Genomic DNA, 20,483 nt, shown 5'->3' with positions numbered 1-20,483 from the left:
TCGTGGAAGTTAACCCTTTAGGGGGTAAAAGGAAGTTGGGTGCCCACAGGTGTTAACTGTATGCCTCTCAGCCTGTGCAGACCGGCTGGAAGGCCAACCTGTGGGTGGGATTAATTGTGGGTGACCGCCATGATTATTTTGGGCTTCGAGGACCACCTCCGCCGTTTAATATGGTTGGGAATATAGGTTCAGGTTGTTTTGAGTTATTTAATTTGAATGTTTTGTTCGTAATAAACTCAGCTGCTGTGGCCGATTAAAATCCACATGGTGTTGTGTCTTTATTCAGGGAAAAGGGAGGGTAAGTAAGGACTCAATAATACCCAGTCATGTAAAAAAATAAATAAATACCATGTTTTCCCAAAAATAGGACAGTGTCTTGTATAAATTTTTGCACAACAGGGGACAGAGCGTACGGTATGGCGGCTTCCGGCCACCAGGGGGAGCTCACCACAGCACATTTGTACAGCACAGCAGGGACAGAGTGCATGGTACTGCGGCTTCCAGCCACAAGGGGGAGCTCATCACAGCGAACTTGTAAAGTGAGGCAGGGACGGTGTACGGTATGGTGGCAGGTGACGGGATAACGGCAGACTGCATATTTACAAGTGATGGTTGCGGAGGAGAACATCGGGGATGGCGGCTGGTGACGCCCTTCGTGTCCGGCATGCAGCTGCTCTACAACGTTGAAGAAATAGGGGTGCACAGCAGGAGTATTTGGTGCTAATTACGGACGGATGTTTTCATCCAAAAATAGTCCAATAGAAAGAAATCCGAAGCACTCGTTTTTTGTAAATGCAAAAGTGTTCATACATTTATTGACAGCGTGCAGGAGAGAAGCCAGGAAAATAACAATGCTTTCATTAGCAAACAATAAATAGAATGTAAAGCGACTGTGGACGTTTCGGTCCTATCCAGGACCTTTTTCAACGTCGCCGTGGGTATGTCCGGTGGGGCGCGCTCCTGGCGCTAACCTGTGGCGTTTCAAGCGCTGTGTCTCACAGCGCTTGAAACGCCACAGGTTAGCGCCAGGAGCGCGCCCCACCGGACATACCCACGGCGACGTTGAAAAAGGTCCTGGATAGGACCGAAACGTCCACAGTCGCTTTACATTCTATTTATTGTTTGCTAATGAAAGCATTGTTATTTTCCTGGCTTCTCTCCTGCACGCTGTCAATAAATGTATGAACACTTTTGCATTTACAAAAAACGAGTGCTTCGGATTTCTTTCTATTGGGCTGCTCTACAACGGACAGTACAGGTAGGGGACAATGGTGGCCGGCTAAAAGAAATAACAGCTGTATGCCCTGGTGTTCTGTTCGGCGAACATGCTTCCAAAGACTTTACTTTCGGGGAGGCCTTATATTTAGCAATACAGCAAAACCTCTACTAGGTCTTATTTTCAGGGGATGTTTTACAGCACACAAAATGAAGGCAAAGGGGGCGCTATTTCTAGAAGAAAGCAGCTATGTTTTTCCCGTCATACAAAACCCCTTCTCCACTTCCGCCAATGAGCCTTCATGTCCATGATATATTGCTGGTGGTTTTAATGTTATGGGTGATGAGTGTCTCTTTTTTTTTTTTTTGTTGTTTGTCATTCACGCGGCGTATTCGGTTTTCTGCCTATGTTCATTTTTGTGGATAAAGGACCTTTGATGATGTCACTATCATGTGATCATTGGGTGGGGCTGGTTTTAGATTTTTTTTTTTTGTTTGTTTTCCCTTCAGGCATAGACTCCACCTCTGTGTGGTCACATGACTGTATGGTGACATCATCAAAGGTCCTTCATCCCTGAAGCAGTGGAGTCTCCTGGCGGTGCTGGTCAGTGTGTGCTGTGTGTGTAGTGTGAGCTGTGTGATAGTGAGACACGTACAAGTCCCATCATTGTGACGTCACATCTGGATGTGATAATAGTCTAATATCTCAGTCACTTATTATTATACTAGTCTATGTCTGCTGGGAGTTGTAGTTTTGCAACAGGTTCTATATCATTGAGCGATACGACAATATAACAGAAGTCTCAGGTTACATGTGTAAAGCTTCGGCTTCTCAGGCATGATGGGAATTGTAGTTCTGCAACAACCGGAGGGCGGCTGGTTCCCTATCCCGGGGATATTGACCCTATTGAGTATAAATACACAGCGGCCATTTGTGATTTGCGAATAAAGATGAGTGAAGTGATAATTAAAGGGGATATCCAGGCTTACAAAAACATGGCTGCTTTCTTCCCGAAACATCCCCTCTCCTACCGTCAGTTTGGTTGTGGGGTTTTTCTTCTCCGTTCCTTGAAGTGAGAGGATGTGAATAGGGATGAGCAAACATCCCGATGTTCGGTTCAGATCCTGAAAACGAACATAAAAAAAATTTAGTGTTCATTTCCGAACATGTTCAATCATCACTAGACATGAATGGCAATATGACATATAACCTAAGGGCAGGGGTGGTGCTTTTATTTTCAAGATAGTAGCTGTGCTTCTTCTTATCCTGGACAACCCCTTTAACCCCTTAAGGACCGAGCCAATTTCCGTTTTTTCCTCCTTGTGTTTAAAAGGCCATAGCACTTGCATTTTTCCACCTAGAAACCCACATGAGCCCTTATTTTTTGTGCCACTAATTGTACTTTCCAAAGTCAGGCTGAATTTTTGCATAAAGTACACTGCGAAACCAGAAAAAAAAAATAAATGTGTGCTGAAATTGAAAAAAAACAAAACATAACATTGTATCCGATTACCTGATGCAGCCGTTCCCTGGTGTCTAGTGGCGGAGATGTAATGGCCCTGATCCCAGCTCGGCATTCGGTTGCTTCCGGCTGCAGCAGCCAAAAGCAATCGAGTGCCGATCTTATCGATCTATGCTTCATATCTATGCAGCAGAGATCTCAATGAGAGATCAGTGTACTTATACTAGAAGTCCCCCAGGGGGGAATAACCCTAACCCCAGGGGGGAATAACCCTAACCCCAGGGGGGAATAACCCTAACCCCAGGGGGGAATAACCCTAACCCCAGGAGAAATAACCCTAACCCCAGGAGAAATAACCCTAACCCCAGGGGGAATAACCCTAACCCCAGGGGGGCTTCTAGTATAAGTGTAAAAGAAAAAAAAAAGTGTTATTAGTAAAAATCCCCTCCCCTAATAAAAGTCTGAATCACCCCCCCCTTTCCCCAGGATATAAATAAAAATAAATAAACATGTTTAGTATCGCCGCATGTGTTATCGTCAAAACTATTATTGAATCATATTCCTGATCTTGCATGGTAAACGGCGTAAGCGCAAAAAAATGCGCAATATGCGCAATCAAGGTACCGATAGAAAGAACACATCATGGCGCAAAAACTGACACCTGACACAGCCCCATAGACCAAAGGATAAAAGCGCTATAAGCCTGGGAATGGAGCGATTTTAAGGAACATATATTTGTTAACAATGGTTTGAATTTTTTACAGGCCATCAGATACAATATAAGTTATACATGTTACATATTGTTCTAATCGTAACAACTTGAGGAACATATATAACAAGTCAGTTTTACCCCAGGGCGAACGGCGTAAAAAAAAATACCCTCCAAATAAAAGAAATGCAGTTTTTTTTTATTTCAGCACACATTGAATTTTTTTCTGGTTTCGCAGTGTACTTTATGAAAAAATTCAGCCTGTCATTGCAAAGTACAATTAGTGGCGCAAAAAATAAGGGCTCATGTGGGTCTCTAGGTGAAAAAATGCAAGTGCTATGGCCTTTTAAGCACAAGGAGGAGAAAACGAAAACGCAAAAATTTTAATTGGCCCGGTCCTCTAAGGGTTAAAATCTATGCTTAGGTTACAAACCCACACACCGTATACGCAGCTTATTTACTGCTGCGGTACGCAGCAGATTAGATCTAAATAACTGAACACAGCATCAAATCTGCACCACCAAATCTGCTTCATATCTGCTGCGTATCTGCTGCGTATACAGTGTGTGGGTTTGTACCCTTATAGTGCTTTTTTCATGCTTATAGCGCTTTTTTCCTATGGTCTATGGGGCTGTACTTTCTATCGGTACCTTGATTGCGCATATGCGACTTTTTGATCGATTTTTATTACAATTTTTCTTAATTTGATGCGACCAAAAATGTGCAATTTTGCTTTTTGGAATTTTTTTGCGTTTACACCGTTTACCAGGAATGAAATAAATGAATAGTTTGGGCGATTGGTGGCGATACCAAACATGTTTGTTTATTTTTATTTATAAAATGGGGGGTGATTCAAACTTTTATTAGAGGGGAGGGGATTTTTTATTAATAAACAAATGTATATATTTTTTTTACACACATACTAGAAGTCCCCCTTGGGTTAGGGCCCTATTACACGGGACGATTATGGTGCGAAAAATCGTTAAATCGTTCGAATTTAAACTATAATCGTTCTGTGTAATGGAAAAATTGTTCGTATGTCGCTGATCGTTGATTTAGATCTGAACCTAAAATTATTGTTAATCGTTCGCTAATTGTTTGCTGTAATTCCACATTTGTTCGCTCAAGTTCCGCATTTTTCACTAATCGTTTAATGTGATTGCACATAGTAACGATCGAAGTTAACGACCATTGTTCTGTGTAATATGATTACCGATTTCAAGTTAACGATAAACAATCTTGTTCGCGATCGTTTATCGTCAGTCGTTAAAAATTTCTCCATATAATAGGACCCTTAGGGTTATTCCCCCTGGGGGACTTTTAGTATCACTACTCTGATCTCTCATTGAGATCAACTTTGACAGCTAATTAGCGGGTGCAGTGATCGGACTGTGCCCACTAATTGCCGCTGTTACAGGGTGCACATAGCATCCGGGATCGCAGCGGTTCACAGTGGGGTCGCTGCGGGGACCCCCACTGAATGTCCTTAACGACACAAGGGCGTTCATTTACGCCCTTGGTCGTTAAGGGGTTAAATTTGGTTTGCATTTCCCAATAAGTGTAGCAAATTTGAAGCTATTGGAATTATTGACCACAAATTGTTTACAAGGACAGGTCCAATTTTAAAGAAGCACTCTTTTTTTTTTTTTTTTTTTTTTTTTTTTTTTTTTATCTTCTGCAGGCTGGCACAAATACTTACCAATGATGATCGGTGTCCCGTCGTGCGGCTTTGTTCCGGTCCTGCAGCGCCGTTCGGACACCACTGGAGCCTATGTGACCTCTTAAGCTTTAGCTCTGCAAGTCAGGGTCAGTCAGGGTGTCCAATGCATCGCTCTCATAGAGATTCACTGGGGATCCTGCCGCCTTCAGTAGACCTGTAGAATGAAGAGGGTCAGAAGAGCTGTGACATCACCGCCAGCGGGATCTAAACGCCACCGTAGCACACCGATCATCATTGATAAGCAGTGTCGGACTGGGTTATCTGGGGCCCATCAAAGGAAATGATCCTGGGGGCCCACCAATGAAGAATCAGTGAGAAACGAGATGTCAGTCAGTGTTTTTGAGGCTCTAAAGCCGGGGGTCCACCGGAGGATTCTTCGGCCCTCTGGTCGGCCAGTCCGACACTGTTGATAAGTATTGGTGCCAGTCTGCAGCGGGAGAATAATATAAACAAAAAGATTGCTACTTTAAAGATAAAAAGGATTGCATAGCCCAAGGACGTGGCCTGGCGGGTTTCCTTGTAGGCAGACCTCCCTCCTTAGATCATGAGGGACCTGTTTCTGCATACATTCAATGGGTTCATCAGTATGCAGTGAGAACACGGCCTTAGACCTCCTGCACATTACTGTATTGCAGACAGCAAATCCATGGATCCATTGTCTGCAATCACTCTGCACATTTTTGACAGTACAGATAGCGGCCCTAACACGGATCCCTGAAGAACGCAGACGTGCCCATGGAAATTCTATATTGTCTGCAATTGTGAACACTAAATATGGCAACGGGCCTTGGTTTGCTAAATGTCCCAATGGCTTCACCACCCAAAAAGGGTTTTCATGGTCCCTTACAGGGGCTCACTTACCCCCACATTTCTGTAGGTACATAAGTTTTCCTCCTTTTGATTTGTCTGTTCTGGAAGCAGTGGAATGGCTTGATCGGTGTTGGTTTATAATTTATTATAATCATAATAGTTTTCATTCCAGTATGTATCCCCCAGATAATCTTGATCCATGTATAATCTGTTCCAGAAAACTGGCGCAACCGTTCCTGGAATCCTGAGAGGTGATGGAGACTCCTCCAGCTTCACCCAACTGTAGAACTTGGCATTGCCCAGATGGGAGCTTCACGAAGACCATTCTAGAGCCGGGATTAGGAGTGGACAAACCCAAAGAACGTGCCAAGTGTACCATATTTCTGGAAGCCGTCAGTAACCAGACAACTCAGAAGTCCTCTTCAACCACAGAAAACGGGTATCCTGCAGGTAGCTGGATACAGGTGGAATTAGGGGAGGGTGACACTAGTCGGGACCATCTCATTGACCAATGCCTTGAAACCATGCTTCCTGGAGAAGTCTGCAGAGTGGATAGCACGTCGGGTTTACAGTTTGTCTTGCGACTGAAAAGTTTTGAAGGTGGAAAGGAGGCGTGGGAACTGGATGTGAATGAGAAGATCGAGAGGGCAGTCAGAGATCGGGAAGCAGGCGGGAAAGCATTCCGAGAAGGGAACCTTGAAGGGGCGGAAAGGCGATATGCCCGGGCGCTCAGGCTTCTCGTCTGTACACCGGGAGATTCAGAAGAAGAGAAAATAGCCTTGCTTTCTAACCTGGCAGCTTGTGACCTCAAGAAGGGGAGATTACGGGAGGCTGAGGTGAGATGCACCCGAGTTATTGACAAGAACCCCGACCACCTGAAGGCTTTGTACAGGAGGGGTATGGCCAGAGCAGGCATGTCCGACTGGATGGGGTCAAGGGGAGATTTTGAAAAACTCTTGAAAGTGGATCCAGGCAACAAGGAGGCGAGAAGAGAAATCATCAAAGTCAGAGAGAAGCAGAAGATCGAGCAGGCTCAGATCAGTAAAGCTTTGGGGAAAATGTTCCAGTAAATTGCAACATGTACAAGCCATTTTGTGGACCAAACCAATATACAGCCATAAATTCACCCGAATAATCTCCGGCAAAGGTAGATAATGCCTCATGGGTCAGTCATATCACTAGTTCACTAGTTCTGCATAACGTCACAGAAATGGCTGCCTACTAGAGATGAGCAAACGTAGGTGCTGGAAAAGATTATACAGCCTATGACTTATGACTGCATCCATGTTTCCCAAGCAGCCTTAGGGCTGCAACCAAATTCTTCAGCCACCGGTAATCAAATGCCGCACGCTCGGGTTCGCTCATCCCTACTGCCTACATTACCATTCTGTAACCAGCTTAACGTAGAAGAAAAATGGCTCTTGGTTAGTTTACCTCAGGGAAGTCAACCGCAAATGGATTGACGTATGGAGTGAAGCACGGGATGCTTACATAATATACATGTACAAATAAAGTATATTATTTATTTCCTCTGAAAAGTCTGGTTCATTGCTTGTTTCCCAACACACTGACATCATACTGACCCATCCTGCGGTGCTGAGGACCTGCTTGGAGAGGGCAAAGACCAGTATAGATTAGTCATCAAGGTTGTGGGCATAGAAGTCCAGCTTAGCAGGTTGCCCAGTGGCGCAAAGCAGCCCACACTGAATCTGACCATTACTTACAGTCTAACGGTATGGGTAAGACCTGTCACTACTGCCTCCACTGTGTGTTAGCTGTCAGGAGCTTCAGCTACCGTGTTTCCCCGGCCACCAGGGGGAACTCACCACAGCACACTCCTACAGCACAATATGGACATAGTGTATGCTATGGCGCCTTCCGACCACCAGGGGAAGCTCACCACAGCACACTCCTACAGCACAGTAGGGGCAAAGTGTACGGTATGGCGGCTTCCGATCACCAGGGGGAGCTCACCACAGCACACTCCTACAGCACAGTAGGGACAGAGTGTACGGTATGGCGGCTTCTGACCGACAGGGGGAGCTCACCACAGCACACTCCTACAGCACAGTAGGGACAGAGTGTACGGTATGGCGGCTTCCGACCACCAGGGGGAGCTCACCACAGCACACTCCTACAGCACAATAGGGACAGAGTGTACGGTATGGCGGCTTCCGACCACCAGGGGGAGCTCACCACAGCACACTCCTACAGCACAATAGGGACAGAGTGTACGGTATGGCGGCTTCCGACCACCAGGGGGAGCTCACCACAGCACACTCCTACAGCACAATAGGGACAGAGTGTACGGTATGGCGGCTTCCGACCACCAGGGGGAGCTCACCAGAGCACACTCCTACAGCACAGTAGGGACAGAGTGTACAGTATGGCGGCTTCTGACCGACAGGGGGAGCTCACCAGAGCACACTCCTACAGCACAGTAGGGACAGTGTACGGTGTGGTGGCTGGTGACAGGATAACGGCAGACTGTGTGCAGCTCTACCGCTGGCGGTAGGGGATGGCGGCAGGTGATGGTCCTTATGTCCATGCAGCTGCTCTGCAATGGATGGTGAAGGTAGGGGACAATGGTGGAGGGTTAAAAAAAGAATCACAGGTGCATGCCCTTCTGTTCTGTTCGGTGGGCATGCCTCCAAATAAAAAATTTGCTAGGTCTTACTTTTGGGAGAGGCCTTATATTTAGTAACCTCTTTAGCAAAACCTCTACTAGGTCTAATTTTCAGGGGATGTCTTATTTTCGGGGAAACGGTATTACTGGTGGTGACTATGTTGTGGCAGCTGTGAGTGAAGGTGGATGTGTGCATGTACTAAAGAAGGGGTGTCAAACTCACGGCTCTCCAGCTGTTGTAAAACTACAATTCCCATTATATCTGGATGGACAAAGCATGATGGGAATTGTAGTTTTGCAACAGGTGGAGAGCCGTGAGTTGACACCTGTGTACTAAAGAAAACCGTGACCTAAGAAATAAAAAACACTGACATGTGGATGCTTGCAGTCATTCAGAGGCCTCATTGACACTATTTACACCCTGAATAAAAGTGAACCTGTCAACCAGGAAACCCACCCTACCCCTTAAAGTGACTCTTAATTATTAATTATTAAAGCGACTCTGTACCCACAATCTGACCCCCCAAAACCCTTCGGATAGCTGCTTTTAATCCAAGATCTGTCCTGGGGTCCGTTCGGCAGGTGATGCAGTTATTGTCCTAAAAAACAACTTTTAAACTTGCAGCTCTGTGTCAAATTGGCGTGCCCTAGGCTTGATACACCTCTCTGTCCCTCCTCCCTGCCCTGTTCATCATTAGGAATGCCCCTAGAACAATTTCTGCTATTTATTACTTGGGTTAACACTGCACATGAGCTGCATCATTAAGGAACCTGTGCAGTGTTCACACAGGTGATGAATAGGAAAAATCCTGCCCGGGGGCATTCCTAGTGATGAGGAGGGACAGAGAGGCGGTGCAGGCCTAAGGCACCAGTGGCGGATTAAATGTACCCCGGCCCCGGGCTGTCCACCCAACCTGGCCCCCCCCCCCCCAGTCAATTCGCCCACATTATAATCTGTTACTGCGCCCCCCCCCCCACCCCCCACTGTCCCCAATAAACACTGCCTGCCTCCCCTCCCTGCTGGCCCCAATAAACATAATGTTTGGTCCCTTGCTGCTGCCCCCAGTAAGCATTGCCCACCCCACCTCCACTGCCCCCAATAAACATATCGCCACCTCACCTGGTCCCCTGATGTTGCCCCCCCCAAGGTCACAGCAGCACAGAGGATGTCAGGAGAGGAGGGTGCTGATCTTATAGGAGAGGACCGAGCAGCACAGAGGATGTCAGGAGAGGAGGGTGTTGATCTATAGGGGAGGTCCCAGCAGCACAGAGGATGTCAGGAGAGGAGGGTGCTGATCTATAGGGGAGGTCCCAGCAGCACAGAGGATGTCAGGAGAGGAGGGTGCTAATCCTATAGGAGATAGTCCCCCTTTATAGATGGTCTCCCTCTTTCCCCCTCTATAGATGGTCCCCCCTCTTCCCCCCCTCTTATAGATGGTCCCCCTCTTCCCCCCTTATAGATGGTCCCCCTCTTTCCCCCTCTATAGATGGTCCCCCTCTTTCCCCCCTTATAGATGGTCCCCCTCTTCCCCCCTCTATAGATGGTCCCCCTCTTCCCCCCTCTATAGATGGTCCCCCTCTTTCCCCCCTTATAGATGGTCCCCCTCTTTCCCCCTCTGTAGATGGTCCCCCTCTTTCCCCCCTTATAGATGGTCCCCCTCTTTCCCCCCTTATAGATGGTCCCCCTCTTTCCCCCCTTATAGATGGTCCCCCTCTTTCCCCCCTTATAGATGGTCCCCCTCTTTCCCCCTTTATAGATGGTCCCCCTCTTTCCCTCTTTATAGCTGGTCCCCCTCTTTCCCCCTCTATAGATGGTCCCCCTCTTCCCTCTCCCCCCTTATAGATGGTCCCCCTCTTTCCCTCTTTATAGCTGGTCCCCCTCTTCCCTCTCCCCCCTTATAGCTGGTCCTCCTTTCCCCCCTTATAGATGGTCCCCCTCTTCCCCCCTTATAGATGGTCCCCCTCTTTCCCCCCTTATAGATGGTCCCCCTCTTTCCCCCCTTATAGATAGTCCCCCTCCCTTTATAGATGCCCCCCAGTGAGTAAATAACACAAAAATAACAAAATATAACTCACCTACCCTGCGTTCCCCCATCGATCCTCTCTCCGGCTGCCTCCGTCTGATGCGCGGCTGCCGGGGGTGTCCGGTCCTCTCCCCGGCAGCGCGCGCATCACACAGCTCCTAATGCCGCCTGGGCCCTGACTTCCGGTACGTGCGCTCCCAGTACCGGAAGACAGGGCCCCAGGCGGCACTAGGAGCTGTGTGATGCGCGCGCTGCCGGGGAGAGGACCGGACACCCCCGGCAGCCGCGCATCAGACGGAGGCAGCCGGAGACTCTTGTGACCGCAAGCGAAACAATGCTTGCGGTCACAAGAGTGCAGTGGCGAGGGGGCCTCCCGGGCGGCATTATAATGTGGGCGGCAAGGCATGGGCCCCCCCCGGAGCCTCGGGCCCCGGGCGGCCGCCCAAACCGCCTACATTATAATCCGCCATTGTAAGGCACAGACACTCTAGGCTACGCCAATTTGACACAGGGCTGCAAGTTTAAAAGTTGCTTTTAGGACAATAACTGCATCACCTGCCGAACGGACCCCAGGACAGATCTTGGATTAAAAGCAGCTATCCGAAGGTTTTGGGGGGTCAGATTGTGGGTACAGAGTCACTTTGATAGAGGGCCCGATACTTACCTCCTCCTACCAGTCCTGCTTTGATTGCTGGAAAATCGCTGCGGCTCCTCTTTACGCTAATTATGATAATGATCAGAGATGATTCCAATAGATATGTCCATAGAAAATCACTAAGGAGTTATCCAGAGAAAATCTTTTTTTTTTTTTTTCAAATTAACTGATTTCAGAAAGTTATAAGTTATTTCTATTAAAAAAATCTTCAGTCTTTCAGTACTTATTAGCTGCTGTATGTCCTGCAGAAAGTGGTGTATTCTTTCCAGTGTTACACAGTGCTCTCTGCTGCCACCTCTGTCCATGTCAGGAACTGTCCAGATCAGTAGCAATTCTCCATAGAAAACCTCTCCTGCCATGGACAGTTCCTGACACGGACAGAGGTGGCAGCAAAGAGCACTGTGACAGACTGGAAAGAATACACCACTTCCTGCAGGACGTACAGCAGCTGATAAGTACTGGAAGATTTGAGATGTTCAAATAGAAGTAAATTACAAATCTATGTAACTTTCTGACACCAGTTGATTTGAAAGGAAAACGATTTTGCCTGCGTTCCCCTTTAATAGAAATTTTAGTTTTTCCTTAATACGCATCCTCCACCTGGCTTTAAAAGCTGCAACAAAAAAACCTCAAAGTGGAATTGCACCCTACAAGAAAAACCACAACAATGTATACATTGTGCTAAATATTTCTATAGGTTCTCTTCGACTACATGTTTTTTGCTCCTCACCTTTAGGCATAAAATAGTGAATCATTATTGCAAAGAATAAAAACTCCATCTTGCTGTTTCTTTACCAGGGTGAGGTAATATACCATAGAAATATGTGTGATCAAAGGTAATTAAAGGAGAAGTCTGACGAAAATTTTTATTTAAGTATTGTATTTCCCCCCAAAAGTTATACAAATTACCAATATACACTTATGGGAAATGCTTATAAAGTGCTTTTTTCCCTGCACTTCCTACTGCATCAAGGTTTCACTTCCTGAATAACATGGTGATGTCACTTCCTGGATAACATGGTGATGTCACTTCCTGGATAACATGGTGATGTCACTTCCTGGATAACATGGTGATGTCACTTCCTGGATAACATGGTGATGTCACTTCCTGGATTACATGGTGATGTCACCACCCGACTCCCAGAGCTGTGCGGGCTGTATATTTTAAAAAAATCTCTCATAAAAAATAAAATCACCCTTGCCGTTTTTTAGCTTGGTGAGTGCCGATCTAGCACACGTCGGGCCATCCAATACAGCTTTTAAGGGTGGTTTTACACTAAGGAATCCACACGGATAAGTTTTGGCGGATTCCGTTGCTCGTATCCGTTCGCAGCGGCGCGCCTCTCCGCCTGTGCCATAGACACCATTCTATGGTAGGGCCAATTACGCTGTCCGCCGAAAGAATTGACATGTCAGTTCTTTTGGCAGAATCCGCCCGACCATAGAATGCTGTCTATGGAGTCGGTGGAGAGGCACGCCGCCGCGAGCGGGTACAAGAGGGAACGAGTGACGTAATCCACCGGAACTTATCCGCGCGGATTCCGTATGTGAACCCACCCTAAGCTTGGAAAATCATCAATGGCCGCTGTGTATATGTGCTGAATAGGATCTACTATGTCAACACCTTTGCCACTTATCACCCAATAGGAATACACTGAATCACACAATGAGGTGCCAACTGTTGGGGGTCTACATAAGGGTATAGACCCCCATAAAATATGTCTATGAAGCCCATAGGCAACTACAGCCATAGCGCTCCATTCACTAACACTGGGCCTCATGTATCAACACTGTCTAACAGATATATTGGCCTTGTTGCCCATAGCAACCAATCACGATACAGCTTCTGTTTTGCTGAAATGAAAGCTGAGCGCTGATTGGTTACCACTGACAACGCAACCTCATTTTTTTTATAAATCTCATAAGAATTGTGTGTGAGATAAACTTAGAATCTCCATAGAGCGCGCTTCTGGGTCCCAGAAATGGCTACCATGAAGTAACTGGCTGACTACTATCAGGCTGCTGTCCGTACACACCGGTATATCAGGTCATATATGGGCAAATTGTGAGGTAATCCGGCCCTTAGAGGGCAATTCCAGTTACGGTTTCATTTGTAAAGGCCAAGGTGCTGTATTAACCCCTTAAGGACCGTGCCAATTGTCACTTTTGCGTTTTCGTTTTTTCCTCCTCGCCTTCTAAGACCCATAACTCTTATTTTTCCCCCTACAGGGCCATGTGAGGGCTTGTTTTTTTCAGGAACAGGTGTACTTTGGAATGGCATCTTTCAATCTGCCATTAAATGAATGATGAAACCCCCAAAATAATATTTATGGGGTGAATTTGGGTCACAAAATGCGATTCCGCAAATTTTGGGGGTGTTCTGTGTTTAATTACGCACGTAACGGTTATTCTATAGGTCGGTCTGAACACGGCGATATGCATTTTTACAAGGTTTTTTAACGTTTTACTATTTTTATCAGCAGTAAAACTTTTTTTTACAAATAGGTATATATAAAATGGCCCAATAGTGACTCTTATAGCACTTTTATTTTTTCATCTACGGGGTCGTATCGGGCATCATTTTTTGCGCCATGATCTCTAGTCTTTATTAGTAACATATTTTTCTAGATCAGACATATTAATCGCTTTTTATTAATTTTTTTATATATATAATGTAATTTTAAAAAAGCAATCGTTTTTTACTGCTTTTTCTTCACGCCGTTCACTGTGCGGCAATAATATTGTTTTAATTTAATAGATCGGACGATACCACATGTTACGGTATATTATATGTTAATTAACTATTAATTTTATGTGTTTTATGTATAAAATGGGAGGGGGGGGTGATTTTTACTTTTATTGGGGGAGGGGCTTTGGGGCATTTTTTAAAACTTTGATTTTTTTGTTTACATTTTTTAAGTCCCCTTAGGGATTGTCCAAAATTAAAAAAAACTGCGCCATTCCCGTCCTCTGGTCGTGTGGTTCTACAACTTGGCTTCCTTGGAACTTAACTGCAATACCTGACACAAACTAAGGATAAGAGTGGCACTGTTTGTGGAAGAAAGCAGCCATGTGTTTTTGTAACACTGGTCACATGAACAATGCTAGGAGTTGTAGTGTTGCAGCAGAGTTGACAATAAGTATATACCCCCAGGATCAGGCGTGTTGCCCCCTATAGCCTTTAGAGGCAGCGTATAATAATAAGTTGTTATATAGATATATTGCTCTAAGGTCACAACAATGGGACTTGTAGTTTCCCGCCAGCAGCAGTGCTATTTCCAGCTATAACCCTTTGCTGCCCCTACAACTCCCATCATGCACTGACACTATGTAAATGGTGGGGATGGCGCTGCTGTTGGGCTGGGAGTTCAGCAGGAAGTGAAATGCAATAAAGAGGAGGGAGGGGGCTGCACATCCCAGCATGCTCTGCAGGCAGCCCCCTCCCTCCTGCGCTGTATAACAGGGGAGTGGTGACTGCAAACAAACACAGGCAGAGAGACAGTCAGCAGGGTGACACTCACACACAGGCAGAGAGACAGTCAGCATAGAGGCGGACACATAGGACGCCAGATACCATGGTGTGACTGATCATCAATGGTGAGTATTGCGTGCTTGCAGTGGGGGTGCAGTGTGTGTATGTGTGTATATATATATATATATATATATATATATATATATATATATATATATATATATTCATACGGTGCTGATGTGCTAAAAGGGGGGTTTCTACTTTTTTGTAAGCAACTTATTTCCTGTAAATCGAGAAGTTATGTAACTTTCTAATATACTTTGACTTTTTTGCCATTTATAATATCTCCGCTTGCTGTGGGTGAATATTTGCTGCATATTCAGAAGCTTCAGAACCTTCCCCACCTGATCCTTCTCACAGCTGGGGGTCTGCTACTATTATATCTAGTATAAATAATCCTGCGTGATCCGAATAACCCAAATCCCTATCCGGTCCTGATACAATGTATCGCTGCGTATATACAGTGTCAGTCTGGAGTACTGCCTGTTAGCTCACAGCTGATTGTCTAGACTGGATGTAAGTGTAGCAAAGCTTCAGCTGTGAGAAGTATTAGGGCTGCAGAGAATACAGAAGATGAAGGGAGTGATAGTCTGCAGGCATGATCAATGCATTAAAGGTGTTTTCTGGGGAGGAGAATAGGTATTACCTGGTCTGCTCCTCTTCCTCTCTTGGTATGTCTTATATACCTTCAGAGACTAGAGGGGCAGGGACCATAGCACAATGATCGAAACTTGGTACCCATCCCCTGTCATCTCCGAAAGTATACATCCAAGACATGCTGGGGAGCAGAACAGGTGATGCTACTTCTGCTCTCTGGACGACCCCTTAAAGGGAAACTCAGTTGGCAAAGGCCAAAGTGGCAATGCTCTGCATAGTGTCATTTCTGGCTTAAATGGGCACTGTTACTTTAAGAAAACTTTTCACATATCTTGATCTGTCCCTGCCTCAATGTTCAGACCCCCACTGATTATTAGACCAGGAGCAGATTCCATCAGAGGAAATCAGGAGATGTGGAACCTCTAATGGGTTTTCAGACCCCCCCCCCCCCCCCATAACACCAACACCAATCGATAGACGGGAGGATCACTCAGCTAAGTGCTTTATTTCCAGGCACGCTACAGGAGATGGATTCTATAGTAAGTCTATGGATACCATCTCCTGCTGCAAGACCGCAATCACAGTGAGCTGGGGAGTGAAGTGCTTAGCCGAGCGCTTCTCCTGACTCTCTAGATTGGCGGAGGTCTGAACACCCACCAGAGGTTCCAGGTCTCCTGATCTGCTTCTGCTCTGAAAACCAAGATCATAGAGAATGGATTTCTTTTCATGTCTGTGAGTTTTTTATCTTTCCTTATATAGAAAACTTTTTCTTGTAACATTAATCTTCCTCTTCTTCAGCTTGCCGATATGTGGCTCGCAAAATAGCCAGTCGCGAGGGAGGAGAGGAGGCGAGAGTGGCGGCCAATGGGGCCATGAAGTCATCATGTGCTCTGCGCCAAGGTAACGTCCCTGTAGTTGTGTGATATATGTGTGGCCGACCCCTGAGCTACAGGATACAGCGAATGATCTGCTTCATAGTAATGCTGCCATGTTGGTGAGCGGGGCCCGTGGTGCGATGGGCGACGGCATTGGATGGCAGCCGCTTATTCAGGAGCAGGAATATCATGTCCTTGTGAATTCAATATATTTAATGCTCTTCTAGATTATATTATCTGCTCGGGCATGGAGTTTCCCGCTTTTAACATGTCTCTTCATGTTACAGTTAGAGGCCATTGCATTAGCCATAGACCCTTTAGATTGAACCAGCCGTGAACGGGCTTTCGTCAGGCAATATCTTCAGCAGTATGAAGCAGATAGTATTCTTCATATTGGAAGTGAGGTAACTAGTCAAGCGAGCCTTTACCCTACTTGCTCATCAGAACAAACAAGCAGCTATCCCTAAGATCAAGGACACCCCGGAGGCTATGGTGTAGCAGGTTGTCCAGTTTCAGGTCTCATGTTATGTGTCTGGAATACATAGTTACGTTGGCCGTACAGATGGGACTGTAATGGACCACAGTGATGTAATAGTGAAAAGGAGGAAGCGATTGCTGATCTGACAGGTTAGCGATCACTTGTTCCTCAATATCGGTCTGTCCAATATGGCCCTAATGGTGCCCATACCCCTTATAGTAACACCGACTAAGGTGAACGACGGCTTCCTGAGTCTCCTTAAATCGGCCTTGATGGATTTTCACTCTCCGACCCCTAGTGTTCTCCTTCAATACTTATTGATCTTTCAATAAGTATAAAATCTAAGTTTCCCCACAGTGGGAGCATCCAGGATGTTGGATGAAGCGCCATGTACAGCACCAATATCATAGCTTTTATACACAGTATCTGGGCCCAGGTGTTCTTCTGCAGCGGAGGAATCTACAGGGATGCCTTGAAGCTATTCTTGTGATGTGATGGACAAGCTCTGTCACCACCCGCACAGTACATTTGCTGTGTCATGCACTGTCTGCAGAACGGTGGCCGTGTAGTGAGCGGTAGTGGCCACAAGAGCGAAGTGTTGTACAGCAATGTAAGAAAACCTCAAAGCCACTAGTAGCAAACTAGTTGTTTTTTTTTGTTTTTTTTGCACTAATTTTCAGTGATTTTATGCCATCATTAAAAAAAAAAAAGTAAGTAGAGGTTAAGGGGAGAGGGTGTAGTCTCCCATAGCCGGAAATACTACTTTAATAGGGTGGGTTCAGACTACGGAATCCGCTGCAAGCCATAGACACCATTCTATGCACGGGCTGATTCCGCCATCCGCTGAAAGAATTGACTTGTCAATTCTTTCGGCAGAATGTGGAATCATCCCGTGCATAGAATGGTGTCTATGGCACGGGCGGAGAGGTGAGTAGGTACGAGCAACAGAATCCGCCGCAATTTATCCGTAGTCTGAACCCACCCATACACCATAAACTGGTTTAAATTATACACCAGATCATGGACTGTCAACATTCCTAATCTAGTGTGGTGCATCCTACTCCTATGTAAGATGTCTGAGCAGTCAGGACACTGGACCCAGAGCACTACAGCATTTCTGCTGGCTGGTGATTCCCGCACCCTCCATCATCACCCCGGGGTCCTGTTTGCAGATATGCAGACTGTGTGACCTTTTCAGAGCTCTGAGCGTGGCAACAGGTAGACATTTGACACAGAAGTATCAGACATGTTGGAGATCAGCTACCCATTGCGTTTGTCATTTAGAATAAATTGTCTAAGCCAAGTGTTCATGTGCATGGGCGGATTGGGAGAGATCACGGGCAGTGTTGAGTGGAGAGGCTGAACTGTTTTGGGTTCGGCAGCATTCTCCGAACCTGAACACTCACAGTCCTATGGCTGTATCCATATTTTCCAAAACTCCCTAGGACTGCATCCAACCTCTGCAGCTTCAGGGAGTCAAATTTTGGAGAACATTGCAGAACCTGAACAGTGTAAAAGAGGGGTCTGTGGAGCCTCAGTTACGAGTCTCAAAACACAGGAATAGCCAGATATCCCTCCAGGGGAGGAAAGCCTATTGCCAAGGGGGTGACTCCCAGTGGGGAGATCACCAAACCACCCTGATACATAGTCCCTTAAGTCCCACTTGGTTGTGAGTATTGGAACATAAATAGGGAAATACCAGGGTGGCCCCTTTTGCGGCAAAGTCTAACTCTGTGGCGAGTATTGCGACATGACAAGGGTTTACCAAGGCAAGCATCCATCCACAGACAGCTGTTTCAGGGTAGTTGCCCCTCTTCAGTGTGGAGCAGGATTCTGGCTAACAGGGGCAATGAAAAATAGACCAACAAAACACACCAATCGCGTGAGCTTAGGGAGACCAGCGACAAAAAAAATCAGATGGAGTACTCACTGAAGAGTCTCCACTGATACATAGCCCCCTATAAATTTAAATATGCAAAAGAGGGGTTTGTGGAGCCTGATTTACAAGTCTCAAAACAGGAATAGCCAGATATCCCTCCAGGGGAGGGAAGCCTATTGCCAAGGGGGTGCTTCCCAGTGGGGAGATCACCAAACCACCCTGATACATAGCCCCTTAAGTCCCACTTAATAATCCAGGAATTATTCTGATTGCCATTGGAGTCGGGAAGGAATTCTCTCCTTGTGATGGGGCAACTGGCATCTGCTTCATAGAGGTTTTTGCCTTCCTCTGGATCAACACGGTAGGGTTTCCGTAGGCTGAACCTGATGGACTCTTGTCTTCTTTCAACCGTATTAACTATGTTACTATGCAATAGATAGGGGTAACAAACAAGAACATTACAAGATCAAAAATACTGGTACACGGGGAAAGAGGACTCTGCCCACGAGGGCTTATAATCTATAAGATTTATATATATTTAAAATCACAAACTTGATAGAAAATGAGCACATGGAGAAAGCATCAGGAGGCGAGTGATGAATGGACGGTGTGACTCAGCCTACACCACCCGATGCCAGTCTCGTACATTGCACTCCCCAGATGGCTCTGCCATTCCTTGGCTAAGGCAGGAAAACATGTTGTATTCTGTAAAAGCGGAGAGCCTTTCATCTGTGCCGGGCTGATGGGGCAGAGCTCCTGTTAGTGCCCTGCCTTGCCTTATAGAACATAGGATAATGCAGGAAGAGAAGCAATCTCTATGAATGTTCTCTATAGCATCATTACAGGTCTCTTCTGGAATATGGGTACCTAACATTTGCCCATTACCCATTACTTCTCCATGGTTATGCCACCAAAACACACACTTAAGGTTAAGACATGCTCAGGAGATGACAATGATTTCAACGCAGACAGTGCTTATAGCTCTAGACGACCTTCTGCCATGTGTACAAGGTCCATTGATGTCTTTCCTTGGTCTATGTACAGTGTTTGCAATGATGCTGGGTCATCAGGGGCGCCCTTGTGGGGCTTTAGCTCAACACAAGGACCACCACATGGTGTCCTGCTGTTGTACTGCTAGGTCAGTTGGTCCACATAGGTACGGAACATGCCACCTGACACTCACCTCTTGGATGAACCATACACTGCGTCCCAGAATTGAGGGGAGGGGAGGTAGTTAATCTGAAGGTTTGGTAAAAAAGCCTATTGTATTGTATAATACCTTTTATGCTTCTGTGTGAATTTCTCTTTATTTATTTTTTAATTGTTCCCTGCGTCAAAGGAAAGCGACCTTGTACGGAAGAGCTTTTAGCTGTTCTATGACAATGGTTCAGACACCGGGTATGAAAGAGTGTATATACTTCTGCAACCATTTTCTTCATTGCTCTGATGCAGGGGTGTACTGTATAGGTACACAGTGGTTATTGTATAGGTATAATTAGTCTAATGTGGGGATACATGGTTGTTGGTGTAGAGGTTTCTGTTGGTTATTACATGAAAAATACTTTTGTAAATGCTTTTATTTTTTTTTATTCTTTCATGTTTATTTCCATTTCTCATTTATTGTAGGGTGCAAGAAGGACAGCGCAGTGAAGTCGCCCCCACCTGCCGATTTCACCCCGTTAACATCTGACATGGCAGAAGAATCCCCAATTGCCTCCACTTCCCCATCCAATACACTAGCCCCACATTGATACCCTCTTCCCCCAAGCCAAGAAGCTGAGATGTAAGCTTCATGAGGTACAGCAGAAGAATGATCCTCCACCCTGCAGCCCCTGTGTACAGAGGTGGGGAGGAGGTGAGAACGGCCGCTGCTGTGTACTGAATAAAGATCTGTAACCTA

At 46.0% G+C, this 20,483-nt stretch overlaps 1 protein-coding gene across 4 annotated transcripts; it reads left to right on the top strand.

The window, feature by feature from the left end:
- Positions 1-1,752: 1,752 nt before the first annotated feature.
- On the top strand, positions 1,753-20,483 carry FKBPL (FKBP prolyl isomerase like). Of its 4 annotated transcripts, none has more exons than XR_011358727.1 (3): positions 1,796-1,819; positions 16,150-16,251; positions 20,210-20,483. XR_011358727.1 is itself a non-coding variant. In XM_069944227.1 (2 exons), exon 2 carries the CDS (start codon positions 6,172-6,174, stop codon positions 6,985-6,987), a length of 816 nt encoding a protein of 271 aa, XP_069800328.1. In that variant the 5' UTR covers positions 1,753-1,819; positions 6,135-6,171; the 3' UTR covers positions 6,988-7,441. The 4 variants fall into 4 exon arrangements, 1 of the variants encoding a protein (XP_069800328.1); XR_011358726.1 differs by lacking the exon at positions 1,796-1,819 and adding an exon at positions 13,187-13,292; XR_011358725.1 differs by lacking the exon at positions 1,796-1,819 and adding an exon at positions 14,679-14,819.

Source organism: Dendropsophus ebraccatus, chromosome 10, assembly GCF_027789765.1.
Source record: "Dendropsophus ebraccatus isolate aDenEbr1 chromosome 10, aDenEbr1.pat, whole genome shotgun sequence".
NCBI lineage: Eukaryota > Metazoa > Chordata > Amphibia > Anura > Hylidae > Dendropsophus > Dendropsophus ebraccatus.
This window is presented reverse-complemented; position numbering and strand designations above follow the sequence as displayed.

Bases quoted from the DNA above. Each gene is read 5' to 3' on its own strand.
- FKBPL (XM_069944227.1), top strand. From the start codon at position 6,172: ATGGAGACTCCTCCAGCTTCACCCAACTGTAGAACTTGGCATTGCCCA.